Below are 26,946 nucleotides of genomic sequence, written 5' to 3'. Positions count from 1 at the left end.
GGTCTGGGTCCTCCTTCGCGCTCCGCTGCTACGGCCTTGCCACGGGGTTGGGCTTTTGCTCTTGACCCTGTGATGTTAGGGGTGGTAACGGGGGTTTGTTCCTTTCCGTTCGTTCCCTAGTGGCATGCGGGTTGCGCGTTTGTGTAGTCGTGGGTACGCCCCACGGTCTGCTCACCCTGTGCGTTGAGTTGCTGAAGTCTCCTCTTCGCGCAGTCGGATCCGACACCCTCCCGTCCTCCGCTAGGGGGGTCCGGGGGCTCGGGTCCTCCCCAGTTCTGATGGTCGTGGGGGGGCCTCAGCGGGTGCATTTGTCGAGCTCTCGCTCTGCTTAGCTCCTGTATTCCAGTATGACACAGAGCAGAGCTATGCGATATATAATGTACGGTTATGTATATAACCATAGTTATATGAGCATAGTGACGCTCTGCGTCGGACTCGCTGAGGACCCAGCGGTCTTGCCTTTGTGGTGAAAGACTTGGGAAGGAGCTGATGGTATGGCCCCTGCTTATGTAGGGAGCGGATGGGGGTGTGGCCAGACAGATGATGTATGTAAAGGTGCATGTGAAGATTTATTCAGTATATAGACTGATATGGAAGTATTCCAGTATGACGCAGAGCGTCACTATGCTCATATAACTATGGTTATATACATAACCGTACGTTAGTCTTACCTACGGTATATTCAAGTCGTAGCATACTGTATTTCTCTCGTGTTGTAGACTAACCCGGCTTCGTTACTTTGTTTTCCAACTGTTTTGTTCTTTTGTTTTTCTAACCGGCGTTGTCTTCTCCTCTCTCCTTCAAGGATACCGCCACCCCCGGCAATGACCGTGTCACTCCCCGCATGCTCTCTCTCTCCCACTTGCGTCTCTGGACTTATCCCCCGTTCCTCACGGATGGACAAACTCCCTGGATAAATCCCCCTCCCTCTGTTACTGGACTGGTTAGTACACGCAAACGAACAACAGCCCTGCACATCTACATATTACACCACATTAGTTTTACAGGCTAGACACACGCATACGATAAACGGTCTTACACACCCCATTTACATTTTCACCGCTGGCATCCACAAACTCCCCCCACTTAGTCCCGTTAGTTTTTTTTATTCCTCTTGTATTCTATTTGATTAAATCTGGTTTATTTATACATCTGTCTCCTGTGTCTGTCTGTTCTGGGGTACTGCCACATTTGACCACTTTGTTCGACCGTAACAAAAACAATACTATAGAATAAAGCAAATGTGGAGATAAAAAAAATTAAACAAACTTTCTGTGGCTAAATCTGTTTCCCATTCATTGTCAATGGAGCAGCTCTAGACTCTATACTTAATGACATCACTAGTTTGATTCTTACTTCTCTGGTTTCTGGCTTTGGGAAAGAGTAGCCTGTGTGAACTGTCATAGGCCATGGAAATAAAATGTTCCTTTTAATGACTAAGTAGGCCTAACTATAGACTATGTTCTGGTTCTGTGTTTTTCAGACTGGGTTGAGGAATAACTGTGGTGTTAAAATAGAAGGCTATATTTTTTACATGTAATATATTGTAAGGAAGGGGCAGGACTAGATGCGTTTTGACTTCCTCCTGTCCCCTCCCGAACGCTTCTATACTTTAAGCAAGTGGCTTGTCCTTCCGCGTGGCCAATCAGAGCGCAAAACGGGAACGCGGAAGGACAAGCCACTTGCTTAAAGCATAGACGCCTCCCGAAATTTTTTTGTGCAAATTGCTAAAAACATTTCAAATAATAACAAATTATTCAGCACTAAATTATATCAATAGTGGTCATGTAATGTTACCAGAGAGCCAGGTAGTCAACTTATCACAGGGTACATTTAATCAGATACGCCTAAATAATATCCTGCACAATCTTTTCTGAGACATGAGAAAATATATTCTGTGTGTGTGGGTCCTAAACTAAGAAAAGCATTCCTATTCCTCCTAATGTACAGTCCCCTCCCCATCATACTCTGTCAGGATCTATGGGTAACAGTACTGTATATTTGCATATCGTCACAAATGTAACAGTACTAAATACCTGTATGTCATGTATGTCCCTATGTCATAAATGTCACTATGAATTGAAAATGGGGGACCCTAATGTAAACAAGACAAACGTCTTTCTCTGGTCTGCATCCCCTTAACAATTGGGGGCAGCGGTGGCCGAGAAGCGGGTTTGTGACCGGAAGGTCACTGGTTCGATCCCCGGGACCAGCAGGAAAAATCTGCTACTGAAGTGTCCCTGAGCAAGGCACCCAACCCCCAACTGCTCCAGTGGAGTTGCTCAGTGGCCAATGTGTAATGGTGTCAGACTGTGGTTGTACCGGGCAGCTCCCAGGTATGAATGGAACTGTGTGAATGAATGAATGAATGAATGAATGAATGAATGAATGAATGGATGAATGAAAACTTTATTTAACAGATTGCAGAATGGGTACAATACAGTACAGCTCAATACACACAATTGTTAAAGGGATGCAGACCTGAGAAAGACGTTTGTCTTGTTTACATCAGGGTCCCCCATTTTCAATTAATATATGTGAAGCAGGGCGTATCTGAAAAAGATAATCTGTGCTCAGCGAACCTACCCTGGGTAAATAAAGATTAAAAAAACAATTGTGTGTATTGTATCTGTTTAAATAAAGTATTCATTCATTCATTCGGCCGATTCTGCCCGGCAGCCAACGGGTTAAATGGGGAGGAGAGCGCGCTGGGAGGCTGACGTCACGCATCCAGCAGCAGCACAGTGCAGAACTGGGTTGTTGCAACATCAATAACACAACCGAGCGTAACACCTTGCCGCTGGATCATCACCTGCTGCCTGCTGCTGGGGGGGATCCTCAAGGGACACCGAAAGAATGCGACGGATGTGTTTTTGACAGCTCTTCGTCAACCGGGATTATTAATTTCTGACTCGTTTTTCCTCCCATGCTTTATCTGAAAGGCGGAGAGGGCGTTGCAGCAGCAGGGAAATCTCCCCAGAAGGTGATGCCCTTCGTCGGCTAGTAGTAGCGCAGTGAGCGGATCGTTGCCAGAAGACGCGGCTGGAAGAACGGGAATGGTGTATTTGAACATATAATTTCTACAATAAGCCTTTCACGGGGGTCTTTCTTTTCTTTTTTTGCGCGTATTCTTGGAATGACAGCGGTGTTGTATAGGCTGCTACATGCGCGATCGTCGAGCTGAACCGACGCAAGGATGCACATTAACGCCGGGTCGATGGGCGCAGGTGGAGGATGGCCAACCTGACGCGCCTCTCTGTCGCTCAGCTTCCACCGCCGCGGCCGCCGCGTTCTTCTGAATAAACACCGGGACTTTGAGCCATGCTTCCCGGGGTCGGCGTGTTCGGCACCAGCTTGACCACCAGGGTGATCATCCCGCTGCTGAAGAACGAGGGCTTCGCCGTCAAAGCGCTGTGGGGACGGACCCAGGAGGAAGCCGAGGAGCTGGCGGAGGAGATGGACGTGCCGTTTTACACCAACCGAATAGACGACGTGTTGCTGCACCAGGACGTGGACCTGGTGTGCATCAACCTGCCGCCGCCTCTGACGCGTCAGATCGCTGTCAAAACACTGGGTGAGTCCTGTTGTGGTGGTGCTGGTTGTTGTTTATTGTGGCATAATCATCTGATGATGCCTTGGACTCGCAGGCCTACTGCCTTCGTATAATGGTTAGTAGTAGCCTGGCGTGCCTATTATAAAGGATGTATATGTAAGCTGCATTGAGTCCTGATTAATTGAAAATGGGGGACCCTGATGTAAACAAGACTAAAGTCTTTCTCTGGTCTGCATCCCCTTAACAATTGTGTGTATTGATCTGTACTGTATTGTACCCATTCTGCAATCTGTTAATAAAACTTTCAATCAATGAGAAAGTGGTGAACGCAGGTGCCATTGGGCTAGGGATGATGATTATGCAGGCTGGTTGCCCCGTCTCTCTCATGCATGTCAATAGACTGATAATAATATCGATATACTAATTTCTAGGTGACGCTATAGATAGGCTACTACTGAAATGTTGAGTATTGAGGCCATTATTTAGTGAAGCCTCTTAGCCTACCATACCATCCCCATGATCCCCACAAAAGTGACACATTTAATTTGATATATAATCCGTATAAACTACTTGGAGATGATAGAATACAAACAGATCCCGTGGCATGCACATATATGATATGGAACATGGGAGGCTTGGCTAGAATTAACGCTATTATGTCCATCTGAAATGTAGCCTTGCATCATCGCATGATATTGCAGTTAATACTGCAATATCGTGTGATGATGCAAGGCTACATTTCAGAGGGACATAATGACGTTTAATATAGCCTCCCATGTTCCACTAGCATGTTCCACTATGTTAACACTAGCCACCCTTTTAAACCTAAGCCTGAAACAGTCCTGGGTATAATATAGTTGTTATTGCTGTGTCAGAGAATGAGCTGTGAGTAAGTGCTTTTCACCCTTTTCTCAGAACTACTTCAGCTTTCAATATCTGTTATTGTTTTAAGTTACTGTATGTTTTGAGTGTGTATCAAACTGTTATTAGACAAGAAAAACAAAAATCGGAATGGGATTTTTACAGGTTTTTAGTAAAGTAGACACTGCAATTGAACATCAACATCAACTTTGAACTTGGAACTATTATGAAACTGCAATACAGTTTGTGAACCCTGGCCTTGACAGGAACCACAAATAATATTAGCAGAGAGAGAGAGAGAAGAGGGAGAGAGAGGGAGAAGGAGAAGAGAGAGAGAAGAGAGAGAGGAGAGAGGGAGAGAGAGGAGAGAGGAGAGAGGAGAGAGGAGAGAGAAGAGAGGAGAGAGGAGAGAGGAGAGAGAAGAGAGAAGAGAGAAGAGAGAGAGAGAGAGAGAGAGAGAGAGAGAGAGAGAGAGAGAGAGAGAGAGAGAGAGAGAGAGAGAGAGAGAGAGAGAGAGAGAGAGAGAGAGAGAGAGAGAGAGAGAGAGAGATGGTCCAATAAGCTTCATGACAACACGCTATGGGCTGGGTCAAGTATAATTTCAATATGTTTTTCTTTGTTTTGATGTATTTCGTTTTCCAGTACAAATTACCATGTTATCTGACATATTTATTTATATTGTAATATGGTCTATTTCTCCTTTACATAAAAAAAACTGCTACAAAGCACAATTTATTGACAATAATATGCGTTGTGTATCATAAAGATCATCCACGCCTTTGCATGGATCCATAACGGTATACCTTTATATCCAGTATACTGTACCCCCTATACGACACACAGCGTGAACTTGTCATGTTACATCTTCTGCTCCAGCGTCATGTTACATCTTCTGCTTCAGCGTGAACTTGTCATGTTACATCTTCTGCTTCAGCGTGAACTTGTCATGTTACATCTTCTGCTTCAGTGTGAACTTGTCATGTTACATCTTCTGCTTCAGCCCCCTCACAGTGAGCTGTGGTGTTCCACAAGGAAGCATACTAGGACCGCTACTCTTCCTAATTTATGCAAATGACATGTCGTCAGCCTGTGACTGCAACTTGTTCCTGTTTGCGGACGACTCAGCCCTGCTGGTCTCTGACAAGAACAAGTTGCAGGTTGAAAAAACCCTCAGCTCGGAACTAGGCAAAATCTGCATATGGCCTCGCTGATAACAAACTATCATTACACATGGGCAAAACAGAGTCCATTCTCTTCGGTTCAAATAACAAACTCAGCAATTGAAAATGGGGGACCCTGATGGAAACAAGACAAACGTCTTTCTCTGGTCTGCATCCCCTTAACAATTGTATGTATTGAGCCGTACTGTATTGTACCCATTCTGCAATCTGTTAAATAAAGTTAACAGTAGCCATGTTTGTTTACACCAAGACTACTACACTAATGTCAATATACATCCATTGCAGTACACCACACGCACATGCACACACACATATTTACACACACACACACACACACACACACACACACACACACACACACACACACACGCTCACATATTGTTGTGTGGTTGTGTACAATTTCTCTCTTTCTCTTCTCTCTCTCTCTATATATACATGTGTATATATATATATATCGATCACATATGCACTCCCCTCCCATGTTTGTTTTGTATTCAACTTTAGCAGATGTCTTTATGACTCATTGAACACATGAACAAGATCTCCTATAAATCATAATGAACTTTCCCATGTTGCTGCACACATCAATACTACTGACAGCTGCCACAGTGATTCAGCAGTGAGGCTGCATAAGTGAGATCCAGACCTGCTGCTGCTGATGTCACGGTGAACTCGGCTCAACCTGTGCCCAGCGGCAGTAGCCGCGCTGCCCAGACGGCCTGCCTGGGTCACTTGTCACTGGCCATGCTGTCATCCCTTTCCTCTCACAACCCATTTCCTCATTGTGGTCTCATTGTTTCAAGTCTCCCTGTTCCTCCCCGCCCACTGCCTGCCCCAGTGACACCACTGAACTTTCCACTATTGGGTCAGAGGGATGGGATTACTCATTATTATCTGTGCTGGGGATTCCCAAACGTTTGTTTTAATATCAAGAGCCCTGAATTACTTGTGCTTCTGTCCATATACCTTATTGAGACAGTAGAAAGGCTGAGAGGGAGACTGAGTAGGGCAGACACAGGAGAGAAGGTTCTTTATTGAAACAGTAGGAAGGCTGAGATGGAGACACGGGAGATAAGGTTCTTTATTGAAACAGTAGGAAGGCTGAGATGGAGACACAGGAGAGAAGGTTCTTTATTGAGACGGTAGGAACGAAGGCTGAGATGGAGACACAGGAGAGAAGGTTCTTTATTGAGACAGTAGGAAGGCTGAGATGGAGACACAGGAGAGAGGGTTCTTTATTGAAACAGTAGGAAGGCTGAGATGGAGACATAGGAGAGAAGGTTCTTTATTGAAACAGTAGGATGGATGAGAGGGAGACACAGGAGAGAAGGTTCTTTATTGAAACAGTAGGAAGGCTGAGAGGGAGACACAGGAGAGAAGGTTATTGAAACGGTATGCAGTTTTAAAGCACCTTGGCTTTGTTCTGAATGCACTTTGTTGTAGTTATCCTACAGAGAAAAGAAAATGCACTTGACTTTAATGCACATTTTGTTGTATGCAAAGAGACAACTTGCAATGGGCCTGGTCTACAAGATACACTACACCACGAAGGTACCCATGTACATGTCAAAATACTTCCCAAAGGTCAGTGAATACCACGACCACAACACCAGAGGGAGTTCCACAAATCATGTTCAACCCAGATTCGGCACAAACAAGGGTCTAAACACGTTTCGCAATTATGCCACATCAATGTGGAACCCTACCCACCTTCAAAACCGCTCTCAAAGAGCACCTACGGGAGGCTGCAATTCGAAACTGGCCCCCGTAAATGTCTGAACCTCCCTCCCACCCACCCCCTCCTAATGTACAGTTTCCTCCCCCTCGTATGTATATATTGACTGTTAGGATCTCTGTTTAACAGTACTGTATATTTGCATATCTTGTATGTCACAAATGTAACGGTACTATCTGTATATGATGTATGTCATAAATGTCCTGATTAGTTTAGATTCAATGATTATATTCGACTTTTATATCTGTATATCTGTATATTGTGTATGTCATAAATGTCATTATGAATTGAAAATGGGGGACCCTGATGTAAACAAGATGAAAGTCTTTCTCTGGTCTGCAATTGTGTGTATTGAGCTGTACTGTACCCATTCTGCAATCTGTTAATTAAAGTTTTCAATCAATCAATAACAGTAATATGTTTGTGATAATGCTTCAATGAGCCTTGGTCACATGATGACAGTATGTTTGTGATAATGTTTCAATGAGATTTGGTCACATGATAACAGTAATATGTTTGTGATATGTTTCAATGAGCCTGGGTCACATGATGACAGTAATATGTTTGTGATAATGTTTCAATGAGCCTCGGTCACATGACAAGGAGTAGGGGGAAAAACACATTTGGTGCCCTGACTTGGGGGAAAACATGATCTATTCTAGATGTATAAAAACATTTCTTTTTAACAAGGCATTCGCCTAAATGGACCGACCGTTGCCTTGTGTTTTTTATTATTCTTTTATTTTATTTTATTTTTTATTTTGATCTGAATGTTTCTTCCATTTCATTGGTTGTTTTATTCATTTTAATTGTTTTTATTCATCTTTTTTTATCTTTATCTCCTTTCATGTAGCACTTTGAGATTGTCACAAATATAAAGTGTGTTACAAATTGAATTTAGTATTATTATTATTATTATTATTATTATTATTATAAAGGCAGTAATGGGTCCTTGAAATGCAGTGTCCAATGAGACATTGAACCGTGTTAAACCGTTCTACACTGGGAGGCAAGCTTGGCACCAGTCACGAGAGGGGATCCACACAAGCCATTGTTCTTCAGGTTTTCCCTGAGTAGTAAGTTAGACTCATCATACAGACCTCGTCACGTTACATGAAACCAGTCCGTCCAGCTGGGTCACTCGCATCTCTCCTTCAATAGGAGGATTTCTTCCATTCTTCTTCCAGATCCTTCTGCTGCTGTAGCATTCCTCTGGCATCTGATGTCACACTGGTTTTCTCAGGGAATATTGTGGCTGCAGGGACCAGGGAAAAAGTGACACTCTCTGTGGGTGTGCGTGTTGCACTTACACACACTGACACACACGCATACACACGCTAACTTTCCAATAGGCACGCACACCCCACTCTGCTGTCAAAGACAGACTCGCGTGAGAGAAGCCCTCTGGGTGTTTCTTGGGTGACGGCTTGTGAAAGCATGCCTCTTTCCTAAAGCCAGTGCGGATTGGAAGCTCTAGCTAGACTCACTAGGAACACATTAGCATTAGCATGCTCTCCTGAAGCCTAGAGGACTTCCACCGGCCGGGGTGGGGGTGGGGGGGGGGGGGTTGTTGCAGGAAATATACATGTACAGAGGGATGTACACGATTTAGATTTGTAATGTTGAAGTCTTTCAATTATGGACTCATATAGTCATTATCAGTCTAACAGATTTAACCCTTTCAGGTGTGCAATCTCACGTATGAGGTTAGAATTTTGAGAACCCAACATTCTAGTGATGATGTCACATTCTAGTGATGATGCTACTGGTGGTTGATACTACTGAGTACTGTAGATAGAAGTCATAGAACAAAACATAAAAATAAAATAAAAACATACTGTACACCTTGAGAGGGTTAATGTTAAGTGAAATGTTCTTGTTCGTTGGTGTATGCCGGTCATGGAGAATGTAGATTAGAATGTAGCCAGTCTAAATTTGTACGGTATGTGGGGCAGATTCTGAGAAGGAATCTGAGAGCACAAGTGAAATGTAAGGTGAGCAAAAGGTACACTTTCTCTCCTTTGTAGTACTGTTTTGTTTTCTGAATGGGCGGGGGAAGACATGGGCAGGGGGGGGGGGGGGGAAGCGATATTCAAGTCTGGCTTCAGGCACACATACACACACACACACGCGCGCACACACGCACACACACACACACACACACACACAGTGCAGGAGTGAGATTCCATACAGTATTTTCTAAGTGCACCAAGCCATTAAACCTCCATCTGTACTTTAAGTGTGAAAGCTAGTCTTTGTTACCTACCTTTACCAACCTGTACTTCTGCAGTAGTGTTTGCATGAAAAATATAATTTCCGTATGGTTCGTTGTATTTTTATCATGATTGAAAACGAGAAGATTCTGCTGTTACTAAAATCAACAACAAAGTGGAAGTGGAAAAGGGTGTTTCACGTGTCGGTCGCTGTGTGCTGCCATGTTAAACATTTCCTTGTGACTTCATTGCTCACAGAAATGTGACCCTGGTTAAATACCGTACGCCTTGTGTTTTAAATGTCTGCTGCAGTGATGAGCCTTTCCCCTGTGACTGCGTCCCCAGCAGACAAGTGACCCTGTAGTTAAATAGGCCATGTGCGTTAAATGACGGCCTCAGGCTGTAATGGACAAGCGGTTGAGTCAAAAAACGGTGTCCAAAAAGCTCATCTGGCATAATATCATCCTCAGTGCACCAACTAAGAACGTTTTGAAATATCACCGTTAAACGGGCCAGGAATAAGGACCCGTCTGTCTATGCTTAGCCTTCCATGGGTCTGACGTACGAAGTGGAAACCATCATCCGTGACTGAAGGTGTCAATGTTTTTAGTTTAATGTGTTGTATATAGGGCTGTCCCCGACTAAGGATTTGGATGGTCGACTAGGATTGGCCAAAATTTGCCGTTAGTCGACTATTGGTCGACAAAAAAAAAGTATAATATTTTTTTTAAATTTTTAAATTTTAAATTTTGTATCATTCCATTTGGGCTGTGGGGGGTGCTTAATGTCTGAAGGAGTCGACTGAAGGCTTCTTGTCCTCTGCAAAAGCATGCAATTGGTCCACTGATGGATACATCTTGATATTTGTCTAGTCTAGTGTGTTCATTAGATGGGTGCAATCCTCTTTCAGTGCCTCTGTGCCTGTTTTCGTAGGCAGTTAGCCTCTGGTATGCATGCCATTAGCGTTAGCCACACTTCTAGGCCTCTTTTCTTTTGGAAAGAATGATACAAAAATATATATATATATATATATATTTTTTTTTATTTAATTTAATTTTATATTCGACCAAGAGGTTGGCCAGTCGACTATGGCTCCTTTCGACCGATTAGTCGACTAATCGATTAATAGGGGTCAGCCCATTATGTTCTATGTTCATTCATTGTTTTTACTCTTTACACAATTTGCGTTCTGTCAGCCGGTTCCATTTTGGAAGTTTTAAGCACCAATTTGCACGAACCACCTTGAAGCAAAGGTGCACCTCAGTTATATAGGTATCAAACTATGGAACTCTTTGCAGAATGAATTAAAGAGTTCTACTAATATATTTCACTTCAGAAAATTGTACAAAGAAAAGATAAATAGACAGTATAGCACAGTTTAGTATAGTATTGCAGTTTAGCAGGATAATATAGCATAGCATTACAGTATAGACTAGTAGGAGTATAGTAATATAATAGCAGCTTAACATAGAATAATAAAAGAAATTTTAATTAACAGTATATTATATAAAATAATATTGTATAATACTGTATACCAATATAATAGTGTAGTATAATATATAGTATATAATAGTATGCTATAGTATATATAGTATGATTTAGTTATAGTATAATAAAATAAAAAAGAATACGATTATATAGTATAGTATATAGAAGTATAATATAAAATAATACATGATATAATAGAACAGTGTACTATAAATATATAGATAAATGTGTGTGTATAAATGAATGAACCTCTGTAAATATGCAATTAACTGATAGATACACAACATTTATTTATTTATGTTAATTGAATTGTGTTGTGTTCTGCAAAATAAGTATGTATATTTGGTTTGGTAAACATTGCGCTATGAATAGTCTATCGGTGTACTGTATGTGTGTAGGGGAAGGTACAATACGAGTTTTCTTCTTCCTGTTCCTTTCGGCCATGGAATTTATATCATATTAAGTGAACTATATGTATTGAAGACATATTCCATGTACCAAAAAAAATGGAAGCACGGTTTCAAGTTGGCAAAGTACCCGGATTTGTTGAGGTTTGAGGGTGGTTTCACACCTAGCTCATTTGCAGCTGTTGTTTCGAAACCTGGAGCGTTTACCACCCAAGATCGGTTTCTTTGAGCATATGTGAACACAGCAATCGCACTCGGGTGCGGAACAAACAAGCGGGCCGAGATCGCCTAGAGAGGGTGGTCTCGGCACATTTCCAATCGAACCCTGGAGCGGTTAGTTTGCAGTGAGAATGCAATCGACTCAACAAACCGAAACAACTCACTTGCTGTACTTCAGATTCAGATTCAGACAACTTTATTGATCCCCGTGGGGCAATTCATATTTGCAGCTTCACCACAAGCAACAAAGACAAACAAACAACAAAACATCTCAACGACAGCACGGAAAATAAAAAGAGAAACACTCCATGTGATACAATCCAGCAATAAAAGTAAAAGTAAAAACAGACAACCAAGTGCAAAAGGCTACTTAAAATGACTACTGTCTGTGTTTAAAAGTCTGATAGCCGAGGGGACAAAAGATTTGGCGTAGCGGTTGGTCCTACTTGGTGGGACGTCATAACGGCGGCCAGAAGGCAACAGTGAAAACCGCTGAGACAGAGCATGGAGGGGTACTGTACTGTATACGCATTGCACGATGAGACATTTTATAGGCTACAAATAAAATAACAAATAACCACAACATGACAAAAGGAAGACACACACACAGACATGCTATGCAAAGCTATCTAGCTAATGTTAGGCTGATGTTAGTTGGAATTGTCCTATGGCTTGTGAAAAATAGCTTATTATAAACATGCCTAGGCTTAAATATCACCTAACCGAGCTTACCCGATGCGTCTTTGGAAGAGAAATTGTTGGGTGAATATGTCATTGAAACGGAACAAAGCAAACGAACTTGCGAGTGTTACAAATCGTCTTGTCAAATATATATATTCTTTTAGAAATATTTTCCTAAAATAGATTTGATAAGGGATTTAAATGGATTTGGATTCAATAAGCAGATTCAATACTGGAATCATGTTTGATAAAATGCATTCAAACCCCAACCCTGATATTCTGATCTGATATACTCTCACTGCATACCATACTATAATGTCTTCCATGAGGACCATTATGTGAATTTTAGTGGAATACACAAAACACGTTGTAATTTTTCGGCTGATTATCGAATCTTCCTGAAATCAACGCTAGATCATCATTATTGTCCTTCCTCGTGCATACATGAAATGTCCCTCGTTTATTGGTAAATCTATTCCATCATTTCCGACCTACAAACAACTCTTATATGTTGTGTAGACGTTCGTGTAGATGTGGTGGCCGCTAACGTTACATTTGTGTGCTCAGTGTGCTCAGTGATGATGACACGACACAAATAATTATTACTCTTGTGTGTCGTGTCGTCATCACATACATACTGAGCACTGAGCACACAACATATAAGAGTTGTTTGTAGGTCGGAAATGATGGAATAGATTTACCAACAAAAAAAGGTGTTTAACCTGCTCATACCTTATTAAAAGCGAAAGTATAGACGCAGCACGGATAACTTGTGCTTCCATATATCTAAACAAATTAGTCTTAATCCAGAAGAGGTTCCTCAGGATGATTTCTCACTCTACCAGATATGAACCATCTGCACCCCTGTTCGTCAAATATTCCCTACTAACAATTGACAAACTAAATACTTTTCAAACATGCTCATTCATATACAAGTTCATAAACAATAGGCAAGATCTTCCAGACACCTTCCATAGTTTCTTAATTTTTTCATCAGAAATACACTCATATCCGGGCGGCTAGGTGGTGTAGTGGGCAAGGCGCTCGCCACCAATGCAGGAGACGCTGGGTTCGAGCCCAGCTCTCCGCATTGCTATCAGCTTGGCTGGTCGTTCATACTAACACAATTGGCAGTGTTAGGGGTGGGAAAGCTGATGGGTGGGGATCGGACGTTGTGGACAGCGACTCCTACAGGTCGGTTGGTGCGCCTGCGCAGCAGAATCAGGAAGCGACGGGGGCGGCGTGTCCCTCCCACGCAGACCCCCGCCACTGAGAGATTGCGCTGTAGCCTGTGCAGGTGAAAAGATGCGACGGCTGCTTCCTCAAGTACCGGAGGGGACACGTGATGTAAGGCTTCGTCCACATTGCAGCCGGCTTGTGGGAGGCATGGCCTACAGCAGGGATCGGCAATAGGCGGCCCGCGGGCCGACATTGGCCCGCCAGCAATAATTTCTGGCCCGTCAGATTATTTTGAGAATATGATATTTATTTTACGCGCAGGAAATATTCACTCGGGATGCCAGGGTGTCTTTTATTGTGAAGCTGTATCTATCTACCGGTAGTCATCAAAAGCATGTCTGTCACTATAGCCAATTGAAATGCTAGAAATGGTCACGTGGACTGGGAGAACCAATGGAATAGTCCCACCGGGCCGCGTGTATATTTCCCTAACGCACTTTCACTTCCGCGTTCGAGATGGAGCGAGTAACAAAATGTGTTAAAAAAACAAAACAAACATCTTTGGATAACTTTTTTGCAACGGGGAAATATAACGCTGCTTTTAATAAACAGGAGCCATACTTAAAATACGGGTTTATCGCAACAGGTCGGTGATTCTTGCGTGCCGAGCCGACGTCCTCTCTGCATAATATGTGGCGACAACAACAACAACGAGGAAATGATGACAACTGTGTTCAAGTTGGCAGATAAAGTAGCTGCATTCAACGCCAATCTGGAATTGGAGGGCGGCGAGTGGATATGTGACATGTTTCAAACATTAGCAGGGATTTTGGAGGACTTAACAACAAACAAGTTATGGTGAGTCGTGTTTTCATGCATTCTGTCTTCTGATCTGTTCATCACGCGCCGCGGTGATCTGCAACAGCTGATCTGCTGTTCATGAATGAATGAATGAATGAAAACTTTATTTAACAGATTGCAGAATGGGTACAATACAGTACGGCGCAATACACACAATTGTTAAGGGGATGCAGACCAGAAAAAAACGTTTGTCTTTTTTCACTATATTAAATTAGCCAAGCAATGGCTTGGGGAAAATCTGGCCCGTGGCCAAACCTAATTGCCGACCCCTGGCCTACAGCATTCGAGACAGGGGAGGGTAGAATTGGACGATACGAAATTGGGATGGGAGAAAAATGGGAGAAAAAAGTAGATAAAAAAGAAAATGCACTCATATCCAACAAACCATAGTAATAGAGGTCATTGAGGTCAACAACCTCCTTATCTATATTTAAAAAAAACAATTAATCTCATTTAATTTCATCATAAATGATCAACATATTAAGTTACTCCTGTGCATCAGTGTTACATATATGGTTGCTTATTTTGTTCTTCTTCATCATTATATACTTTGTTATTCTCCTCTCCTTTGCCTTCTTGTACCTTTTCAAAAAAAAAATCTTGTTATTGGCTCTTGTTGCTGTGTTTTGAACATGACATCTATCCGTGTCTATCTTCCATTTTTTCGCTATAGTGTTTGCCTTATATCTCTGATCTAGTTTATAGTTTATTTTCTAGACCATGTTGACATGTATTTCGTAAGGCCGGGCCGTTAACGGCATTACCGGGCTAAGTTAACGGCGGACTCTTATCGCGCGATAAAAAAATTACCGCCGTTAATCTATTCTCATAGTGGAGGTTATTCAAATAGAGGACGGGCCTCTTATAATATTATTAATTTTTCGTGCCGTGATATAGAATGAGAAACTCTTGCCAATGCAAATTAAGTGCTGCCTTTCTCTACCGTTCCCGCTACACTGACTACATTAACGTTTCCCTCTCGTTGGCGTTAGCGTTAGCATTAGCTAACGTTGTCATAGCTAGATCTGTGGTGTCGGCTGGATGACGTTGGCTTCGTTTGCAACCGTTCGCTATCTATATGGCGTTGGCAGGCGGGGCTGGCGTTGTCGAGTTGACATTACAGATCATGATGCTATGATAGCGTTAGCTAAAGCTATTGCCTGCATGTTATTGTTATCAACTCGATTCGACTCAGGTAGAGTTGAGAAGGTACCTAGTATAGACAGTTCCAACTTCAATGTGTGAATTACGTTAATCCACCACAGTTTCACAATTACTCAACTGCACTAAATATTTAAATACCAATGTTAGTCTAAATAAATGTAGACAGACAATGTACGTATTAAAAAATAGAATGGATTATGTCCATGAGTGTCATTTTTTTAAATTAAGACCTGCCTCTTATATAAGCCTCTCTAATAAAGGCCGGGTGCTCTTTGCAGCTGAGGTAAATACAAGACCCGTCCAATATTAGAGGATTTAAATTGTAAAACAATTTATTAAACACAAGTACATCTTATTGAACATTATTTTGATATTTCATTAACAATTATCATAGCAAAACAGCTTTTTCAAACAGTCTAATGCATTTTGGAAACGAGAGATGGGCTCATGGTGTAATGGGCCACCTGGCCTGAGAAACGTAAGGAGGAAAGAAAAAGTAAGGACTTACTTCTGGTCATTATTTGGGTAGAACACACATATTTTGAATGCCTTCGGCAGACTTCAAATGAGCCATTTTAATCTAGATTAACTCCAGGATTGCAGATAGATTAATCTAGATTAAAAAAAAATCTATGCCCACCTCTAATTTTTGTTCATATATCATTATGGACATTGATGGGATGGGAGTGGAACTTTGTACAAGCCCATTGGGCTTCGTTCCCTCCTAGCACTGCTTTTATTTTATTTTAAATAATGTGCTAAATAAATAAACTAAACTAAAACTAAACTTAACTTGATATACAGACACTCTCGATAAATAGATACATTAATTTTCTTTTCCTGTCGACACTTTGGTGATGGCTTTCCAATGAAAACACACACATGGAGTCAAGAATGAAAGCTACATCAGACTATTGAGATGCTGAGGTGCATTTGACTTTTGCAGCTTTGTGAGAAGGAAAGGGAAGTCTGTCTGTCTGTCTTGTCTCTATTATCTCTCTTTCTCTCCTCCTAGCCTGTCTGTCTGTCTCTATTCTCTCTCTTTCTCTCCTCCTGGCCTGTCTATCTGTCTATTCTCTCTCTTTCTCTCCTCCTGGCTTGTCTGTCTGTCTCTATTCTCACTCTCTCTCACTCTCTCTCCCTCACTCTCTCCTCCTCTGTCTGTCTGTCTGTCTCTATTATCTCTCTTTCTCTCCTCCTGGCCTGTTTGTCTCTCTCTCTCTCTCTCTCTCGCTCTCTCATACTGGTTTGTATGCGTGTCTGTCTCCATCCTCTCTCTCTCTCTCTCTCTCTCTCTCTCTCTCTCTCTCTCTCTCTCTCTCTCTCTGGCATCATGAGTCTCTCTCTCTCTCTCTCTCTCTCTGGCATCATGAGTCTATCAGGTAACAGATCAGTGCCCAGCCAGACGCTTCCTCATGCCTGCTGACCAGACGGATCATCTAAGAATAGAACCTAAGGGCCATGATGATGATACACAGGCAAGATTTGGAAGCCATGTAGGAAGCAGTAGGGTGGCCATTTATTACGGGAAGGTCACCGTTCTGATCTTCACTGCAGCCTACAAGCCTCTTGAACTTTGAGCAAGACCCGCCTGAACCCCTAACCACTCCAAGGGTGTAATGTATTTCAGATTATACAACGGCATGCAAATTTCTCGATTCTGATTGGCCATTCACACGTCTTTATTGGCAACAATCCACGGTCCTGGGCTCAGGACCCGCCCACAACCGAATCACATAAACCTCCCCGGCTCACTCCGGGAGAAAACAGGATCGCGGACAACAAATGGTTATGTTGAAAGCACCATAACGACTAAATATGAAGCGATTCTGTCAAGGGGAATGTGTTAGTATTTTAAACAATGTTGGATGATGTAATTGATGGGTCTTGACTCAATCTAGAACAAAAGAAAAATCGCGGATTGATTGATAGATTAATTGATTGATTTAAATTTCTTCCTTCCTACTTTCTACTGACTGCAGCGTTCTCTCTCACACTGTCGCTGGCGTACCCACAAACACACACACACACATACACACACACACACACACACTGTGACACACACACACACACACACACACGCACACACACACATACACTCCTGTCTGCAACAGCGGGGGAGTCAGACTGAGAGAGAAGCAGCGCTGTTTTAAGTGAGCATGGTCTATTGAATTGATTGATTGCTAATTTTATTACTGTACCCCTGGTTTCCAACTGGTTAAGTTTAGGCTAAAAGAAATAAATAAAAAAATAGGGCGAAGAAAACGTTTTTTTCCTATAGGGCAAAGAAAACGTTTTAATTTGTTTTACCTACTTTGCATCTGGTAATAAAATTTTCAATCAATCATTCCAATAATACACAGTTGGATGTGTTAGTTGGTTGGATGCACTTCAAGCTGCTTCCACATGAGGCAACTTCTCTCAATCATTCCAATAATACACAGTTGGATGTGTTAGTTTGGTTGGATGCACTTCAAGCTGCTTCCACATGGAGTTGTGGGAACTACTTTTTCTGGCGGATGGTTTTTTCAATAAATCTTCGATTAATGTGTGTTTATTGTATAGAAATAAGGTTGGATGAATCTGGCAGTTGTATAAAAGCTTTACACCACGTGCAGTCGTGATTTGTGACCAATAAACCATGCCTAGGGGGGTCTAACGACCCTCGGCTGCGCCTCGGGCCTAACAACCACCCCTAGGCATGGTTTATTGGTCACAAACCACTCCTGCGTGTGATGTAATGCTTAAGTAAATATGAAAACACAATTCCCCTAAAAGGGTTAATAAACGACAACAAATGCAAATAGATGGCCAACCGTGTTGATCCATTATGACTTTTTGTAATGCTTTGTCCATCTTTGGTCCAACAAGTCGTGCAAGTTGACTTAGTCTCGTTCACCAATCCATTCACCTTCCCCTATGAAGGTAGTACTAATATAACCTACACTGTCTCAAGATGTTGCTGCTTATTATAAATAATGTTTTTATCATCAATTTTTTATTGCAGGTTGGCATAGCATACAATCAATTTCCTTTCTTTTCATATTCATTTCACATAATAATAAACATCAAGAAATAATATATTCCCCTGTCAAACTGTACACCAACTTGCTTTTGACCTTTTAATTCTGTCAGTTTTATTTTATTTTGTCATGTATTATTTTGTTCTGCTTTTGTTTTGCCATAGTTTTGTCCCTTCTACCCATGTAAAGCGTCTTTGAGCACCTGGAAAAATGGATGTATTATTATTAATTTCTTTGCTGCCGTCAGTCTAGCTAACCATAATTTCCGCTCTTTACTTGTCCGCTCCATATTAGAGTCATCATTTAGCAATAGAATAATCGGTTCCTTGGGGATCATCTTGCCAGTGAGATTGGATAGAGTCAAGGCCACCCTCCCCCAAAATTCTCCTTAAGACTGTTTCATAGTCCAGATATAGCATAACAAGACTGGATTCTGCTGGGGTCCATGCAGACTAAAATCAGGCTTTTATTTGTATAGCACCTTTCTAATACAAGGATACAACATGCAAGGAAAATAAGGGTAATGCAAATAAATGGTATATGAATGTGAAATAATATGTGAATACAAAACAATATAAAACAGGAACAAGAACAATAAATATACAGAAATACAAGATAATATAAAAAGAAGAAGAAAAAACAAGTAAAAGCTAGTCTGTAAAAGGCGAGTTTTCGGGTTCTTTTTGAAAGTGGAGACTGAGTTTTCAGTTGTTAAGTTGCGTGGGAGGCTGTTCTAGAGTGTAGATTTTACCACTGAAAAGACACAGCCACCTTTCATCTTTAGTCTAGAAATCTGAATAGACGCGGTCACCTTTCATCTTTAGTCTAGAATCTGAAAAGAGACTGTCACCTTCCTTCTTAAGCCTGTTGGAACAACCAACACATTCTGATTTGAGGATCTGCGTGTCTGGTCCAGTAAATAAGGGGTGAGAAGCTCAACTTATTAGGCAGGTGCTAAAAGTAATTGGTAACATTTTAAAAATCAACTCGGAGCAACTGGGAGCCAATGCCAGGATGCTAGAACAGGTATGTACTCTCCTATTTGTCCCCGTTAACACATTCCCTGCCACGCAATTTGAGCATCTTATACCACTCTCTGCCAGCACTGTAAGCCTATGGCGATGTTCACCTTCTTTGCAGGGCTATAACTTGTTAATTTGTATTGCTAAATTGACATTACTATGGCCCATTCAACATCGATTATCTATCGTTCAGGATGTAGGAACGTTTTACTTTTTCATTCATAGATTCATACGAAAATACCGTCTAGAATATAAATATGTTTTTATCGTTTTCTGCAGTAATTCCTAGAACGTGAGATATAGGCATAAACGCATATATAGATTATCAAATGCCGTTTGTTGGCGATACACGCTATATTAAAAATTTCAACTGTACATGATCCTAAACGTTATGACTGATCATGCGCGGATGAACAGGGGGGGGGGACGTTTATAATTCCGTGATCGTCGGTAAATGCTTTATGTAGTATGGGTGATATATTGATCAGAGCAGTTTGCATGGATAATAATAAACAAACGCGCTGAAAATGACGTCGGTGTCCTCTTACCGTTCGACGATGAGACTGGAGGAAAAAGATCCCACTTATTTGACGGCAATCTCCTAAATCCATTTCCGGTTTGTATAATCATAATACACGGCCAAATCGTATAGATTATTGCGTTATGGCAGCGATCGCTACACACGGACATGTGTATACAGTCCCGCAACAATATGCGAGTGCCGGACGCATTTACCAGACGCACCGAGATCGTCTCGTCCATTTCCGGTTTGGCAACTCGCCGATCATCCACCAGGTGGCAGTATTGAAGTGTTGCAGAGTTGTGCATGCTCCCACTGCATCAGACGAGGCTCCGTGAGGGAATTATGAATAACATGGCGAAAAAATTAAATATGATCTCAATAACGTCGTACGCCGTGGATTGGCAGAATTCGCATGAACTTAAAACACGTCGTAAGCCGTTTCCGGCGTGGGATGTGTTAACAGCCTGGCGAATTTCTTTAATTTTTTATTCAGATTTCTAGACACAGAATTTATATTTAGGGCAAGAGAGCCTAGATTGGACTGAATGAGATCAGACATGCTTTGGGCCTATGATTAAAACATATTTTTTATCCGGGTTGAGCTGGGTTGAGTTGGCCAAGCTGCAACTACACAACTACACATCCACACACCCCACAATTACAGACCTCAACTACATGACTAATCTACCCCATGCACATGTATGAGTGATTCAGTTTTTCCTCATAGGCTCTCCCTGAAAGCATGGCAGTATTGGCTCTTCGTTTGTGTGTGTCCGACCTATGAATAGAAACAGCCAGTGAAGCTGTCAGACGCCCATTCAGTGAAGCCACCTATGTCACAATGCTATTTATGACCTTAGTCCAAAGGACACATTGATGTCATCATCATTAATTTAGCGTATGTTAGCACCACTGACACCACTGTTGCTGCTACACTTTCTCATATATCTCAGCACATAGCGCTGTTTTGCACATAGCAACTGTCATCTCTTCCAACATGGAGGAAGAGACAACGGTTGCTATGTGCCAATATATGAGAAATGTAACAAAAAATTTATGAATTGGGATCTTGTAAACAGTCACAGTGGAACAATAATATCATGCCTTCCCAACAGAAACTCTCTGAATTGGTTACCGGTGGTTTGCAGGCAGCAAAGTTGGGAGAAAGAGAATGACACAAACATTCTGTGCAAAGCTGTGAACGTTACCTTCAAGTTTCAAGTTTCAAGTTTGTTTTTTATTTGTCACATATAAGGTACATGTACTTTACAGTGAAATGCTTGGTTCTCTATGAGCCCCTGAGAATGTGCTTCATACAGTAAAAGAGGAATAACACTATTCAATATACAATACAATATACAAACTAAAGTACAATCTAAGTACAATCTAAGTAGTAAAAATGCAGACGATGAGGTACAAATGCAGACAATGAGGTACAAAAAAAACTTTTAAGGCAAGGTGCAAATGAGGTATGAATGAATAAATAGATCATCATGCCTTGGAGGCAAAACTCTACTTCCAGAACCAAACCAAACCAAACATCCTGTAGTGTGGACAGACTCTAGGGACATTCTTGATGAAAGCGATTGCGGGGGACAGGTCATCTGACGCGGCGTAGTTTCATCCTGTCCCCGGCTATCCCAAAACGTCACTATCGCTTACAAATAAGTAAACCCTAGTTTGTGGTTTGTGTGATACAGTTTCCAGTGAGTTGTCCAGAACAGGTAAATAATTAATAGTGCGCTCAATTTTTATCCAGTGAACCAAGTGAAGGATCGATCATGTTAACAAAAGACCGTTGTCTCTGCTGGCCTGCAAACAGTTTATTACACTGCATGTGATAAACAATCTGCCTCTGCTTCAGAGAGAGAGACCGTCTGTCTGAGGAGTCGTGTGAAATTGTCTTTGTGTATCAAATGAATGGGTGAACGGAGGGAGTTCTTTCAGTCCGCCTCCTGGACATTCCTGAAGAGGAGGGGAGTAGATACTCTCACAGCGCCGTCTTCCTCTGTATGAAATGACGAAGGCGTTTCTGTTATTAAACTTAGGGGGAGTAGGGTGGGGGTGGGCGTCTACTAAGGATCTGTTTGGAGTTTAATATAATTTCTGTTTTCATTCTTCTGTCAGTCAAAATGCTGCACTCCCACAGTCAACTGATAAACATTTTATGGCCTTTTAATAAGGAGCTGTTTTGAATAGAGTTTCATAGAGTTTCTGCTTTTCATTATTTTGTCAGTAAAAATTTGCATTTGATTGATTGCAGGTGCATTGGAGAAAAAAAGGTTCACAAATCTTGAGAATTCATTCAATCTTTATTTAATCTGGAAGGATCATTTGAGAGCAAGCTCTCATTTACAATGACGTTGAGAAATGCAACACAAATAAATACAAAAAAGAAAACTATAGAAACAGAAAGTCAATCAATTAAACATTTTAAATAATTAAAAACAACTGCAGACTGTGGTGAAGTGGTTTTCTATTAAATATTTCAACTGACCAATAGATACTAATGAATGGAAGTGCATTGCAAAACATTCCATGTGGCACAAAAGCTAAAAACAGATTTTCCTGATTCAATACAAATTCTCTGAAGCGTAAGGGTAAACCAATCACCAGAGTGAGTATGATAAGGTCCAGTGCTCCAATGTTGCGAGCCCTTATGACAGTCTTCCACTGATATGTTGGCTGACAATTCAAACAGACTTGGGACAAGCAGTACGCTGGTAGTTTTCATTCATCTCAATCATTTGTGGATCCCTTGAAACCAATAGCATCATTTAGAAAAAATACATTGGACAACTAGATTGGCATTCTGGGTGGAAACACTTTACAATGTTTCTTCAATTATTTTAATTAAATGAATTAAATTAAACAGCTAAATGGCTGTCACTGACAATAATTCTAACAATCAAGTGCTCAGAGAAAGCTTCTGAAAAGTTGATTGAGAAGATAACTAGGTCTACAACGTGTTTAAATCCTGTGTGTCAACTTCAGTCTCACGTCCTACCCACATATGTAGCGTTGCTGCACAGAAGCTAAGTTACTTTGTTATCATCCATGTTGGATATGCCAGCTAGACATACAGCGCAATGTCTCCCATTTGAAAAGATGACAAATATTGACAGTTGCCGCTCCCACGCACGCCCACTAACTACTGACTCTTGCTTCTTTGGCCAGAAATGTGCATGGGTGTGTTGTGCATCACCGTGGTTAACTTGGGCATGTCACCACAAAACTAAGACAACTTGCATGCTCACGTTGGTTGTTGGGAAATCGGTGATGAAATCATTTCTCTTCACATAGCCTCGAGACACTCAAACTAAGACTAGACTCAAGCTTTTTGCTGTTGTTTTCCCTGTATTGTCAATCATGCAACATAAGTATTTGCTATCAATGGACCTCATTCTCGAACGCAGTTATGAAAAGGTTACGGAGAAATCTCTTCCTAACTCCACTTACGAAGTTCCCGGGACAATTCTGGCATTCCTGAATGGTTTCTTATCTGGGATTCGTTCTTCGCTAAGAACAGGATCTAAGAATGCAAAAAAACAGTCATAGATAGTAGGCTTGGTCGGTATAATTTTTTTCATACCGTCATACTTTGCTGACATAATACCCCGGTATACGATATATGACGGTATGACTTTCATTTTCATCGGGGGGGGGGGGGGGGGGGGGGGGGCGGAGCTAACAATATACTCTCTATCACCATACATAACGCTCGCTTATATTGAAACACGTTGAGATTAGGGCCGTTCTTTCAACCTGAAAGTGCACTTTCTTCAACCTCGAAGTAAACGAATCACAGAACGGTAGCCACTGCCGGCATCATCCAGGTATCAACGTGAGCTAACGGTAGCTAGTTAGCCGGCACCATCCAGGTATCAACGTGAGCTAACGGTAGCTAGTTAGCCGGCACCATCCAGGTATCAACGTGAGCTAACGGTAGCTAGTTAGCCGGCACCATCCAGGTATCAACGTGAGCTAACGGTAGCTAGTTAGCCGGCACCATCCAGGTATCAACGTGAGCCAGTTGCATTAGGATTAAAAAATGTCAACACTCACTCACCCCGTTTTATATTACATTCCCAAAGAAGTGCCTCTGTCTCTCGTTGTGCTGGATGAAGTCACTGGCGAGTCCACTTGTGGCGAGGGTTTTGCTTAAATCCGAACAGAGTCCTTTAATTGTCCAAATGCGACAGTGTGTGCAGAAAAGTTTAGCAGTACGTGCTGCCGCCATCTTGCTCAGCTCAGCTCTGTGCGGGAAATACGGACTGCCTCCCCTGCCCTCTGCTGGTGCGTGCTGTGTGTGTGCACTACAACCAATGCCGTCCCTGTCGAAACTCCGTTTCAGTGTAATAGAAACTGAAACCCAACTGTGATTTTGACTGTATTGATTTTCAATACCGTCGGTATTTCTAAATACTGTGGTATACCGTAATACCGCCATACCGCCCAAGCCTAATAGATAGGCCAGATTGGTGTGCGTCCGTGTTCTTAAGGGCTTCATTTGTGAGAAATCATTGGTGATTGCGTTCACATTGATTCTACAGACATCCTTGAATTTAAATAATTATAATAATGATAATAATAAATACTTGCTTTCATATTGCCCTGCTCTATTTCATTTAATTTCAAACCTTTATTTAAACTTGAAAGGCAACTGAGGTTTCCCACATTTACAGTCACATCAAGTGTACATACAGAAATAAGCAAAGAAAAAGCATATACAATTATACAGTAACAGCATATAAAATCACAACAATAAGACGAGCAAGGATAACAAATCAATTAAAACATGTACAACTTGATTGACAAAAGTTGGAGATCAAAGCTCTAAACTGCAACAGAGGGGGGAATCTCAAGCTTTAAGGACTGCTGGAGTTCATTCTATGAGGAGCATCATAGCGAAATGCAGATTTACCCTGTTCTGAGCAAACTCTGAGGACCGTTAAGGACCAGTCAGTCACTAGAACGGGTTCCATAGGTCTCAAAATTCCATTCCAATAATGATGCAGTATAAGGAGGTAGCTTACCAATAAGGGCGTTCAAAATGAACAAATACCAGTGTTTGTTGCGCCTCTCTGTCAGAGAGGAACCAACCAACCTTCTCATGAAGGACACAGTGATGACTTGAGTGTATCATTAGTGGTGAATCTGAGGGCAGAGTGATAGACGGAGTCCAGGGATTTACGGGTTGAGGCAGCAGCAATGCCTATAAATTACATCACCGTAGTACTATTGTCTCTGTGATGCTATCAGGTGTGGCTGGTGCTCGTGTCGTAAACTTGATCCATCCCTGCCCATTTCTTTTGTCCTCCTGGGCTGACTTTTCTCCTGCGTATTCCCAAGGTGAACCTGTTCCGATAATGGAGTCGCTCAGACGTCCTTTATGTGCACGTGTGTCGAGGGCCAGGCTTGCCTGTGTTTCCTAAAGTGGTCACTGGGGAGAAGTCGACGGGAGGCACCCCCACACACACACAAGACTCAGACTGTGGAAAACGGTATTACAGTCAGTTTTTCCGGGGCTTCCTATCAACATGACAGCTGGTGTTGTTCTTCTCCTGGGGTTAATTTATCACTGGTGATGGTGATGGAGCTCACCATTGTGTCCTGTATAGTAGGGCTGGATGGTCCTCCCTGGCAGAGAGGCGAGAGCTGCATTGACATCTGTTTCTATGTAAAGCCATAATTGGAGATTGTCCAAATCATCTCACTTGGAGTGGACATCCATACTATGGTACACGTTCCAATGATTGGCTCACACTTAAAGCACCTTGAGTCTGTACTGACCTTGGGGAAATCTGCTTTTACATGTTGTACATACTCGATAATAATTGCACGTATTGTATATTGTATATTTATAGTATTTATCATGAATTTATTATTATGTTTGTATGCTCGATGTCCTTGGAAATGAGGGCTTGTCCTCAATTAATTGACCTGAGTTGAAATAAAGTTTGAATTAATGAATAAATTAAAGACTTCTCTCTGCCATCGTTCTCTCAGTTCATTATCTGTGGAAGTAGAAGAAGATACATTTATTGTCAATTTCACATTAGGCAATTTCACGTTTCCCTCCCAGATACACTAGATGTTGTTCGTTTCATCAGAAAGGTCAGAGGTCAGGGGTCGATCATTCAGCACCGGGAGACGAGGCTCTGCTTCTTACCGCGTGATTTGTCTCCTGCCGGTAACGAGGGACGGAACGTTGGAACGATAACACTGACCTGTCCTCTTCTTATAATTCCAGCCCCTGGAGTGGTTTGGGGATTCGGTGCCTTGCGCAAGGGTACTTAGGCAGACTTAGAAAAAATAAATGTTAGTAAATACTTTCCAGTGATTACCATCCATATACTTTTCCTGGCTGCCCACCACGATATCAGAACGGGACAAAATATAATCCCTTTAAATGAACAGTGCTCCTTGTTGTGTTGCCTGAAACAGTCCTGCCTCTGCCTGCCATCTCTACTAAGAACCTGCCGTAAACTGCTGTTTCATTATCAGCTGCTCTGAATTACTATCTCTTATTCACAGTCTTCCATTACATCACGACCACAGACATCTTGGTAGGCAAACGATGGGTTTCAAGTTTCAAGTTTCTTTATTAGTTGTCATACAAAAATACAGAATACTTTTATATGAAATGCTTGTTCCTGTTCTGCTCCTGAGAGTGTGCTAGATAAAAATAAAATAGATAAGTCAAAAGTATGTAACAAGTGTAAACAAAAGTGTTCAAAACAAAAGTGTTCAATAGACATATATACAATATACAATACAGAGTAGACATTTTCTTTTTTAAACTGAGTTACAATATAAAGTACAATGCAGAATGG

At 41.7% G+C, this 26,946-nt stretch overlaps 1 protein-coding gene across 1 annotated transcript in view; it reads left to right on the top strand.

Annotated features, from left to right (window-relative positions):
- The first annotated feature begins 2,808 nt into the window (after positions 1-2,808).
- gfod1 (glucose-fructose oxidoreductase domain containing 1) overlaps positions 2,809-26,946 on the top strand; it is a 69,601-nt gene continuing 45,463 nt past the window's right edge. Inside the window, exon 1 of the mRNA XM_084326654.1 lies at positions 2,809-3,574. Within this exon, the coding sequence (XP_084182780.1) occupies positions 3,322-3,574 (253 nt within the window). The 5' untranslated portion in view covers positions 2,809-3,321. The remainder of the gene's footprint in view (positions 3,575-26,946) is intronic.

This window comes from Notolepis coatsorum, assembly GCF_963971535.1.
Source record: "Notolepis coatsorum genome assembly, chromosome: 12".
In the NCBI taxonomy this organism is placed as follows: Eukaryota; Metazoa; Chordata; class Actinopteri; order Aulopiformes; family Paralepididae; genus Notolepis; species Notolepis coatsorum.
The sequence above is the reverse complement of the archived record's forward strand: the minus strand, read 5'-3'. Positions and strand labels throughout refer to the sequence as shown.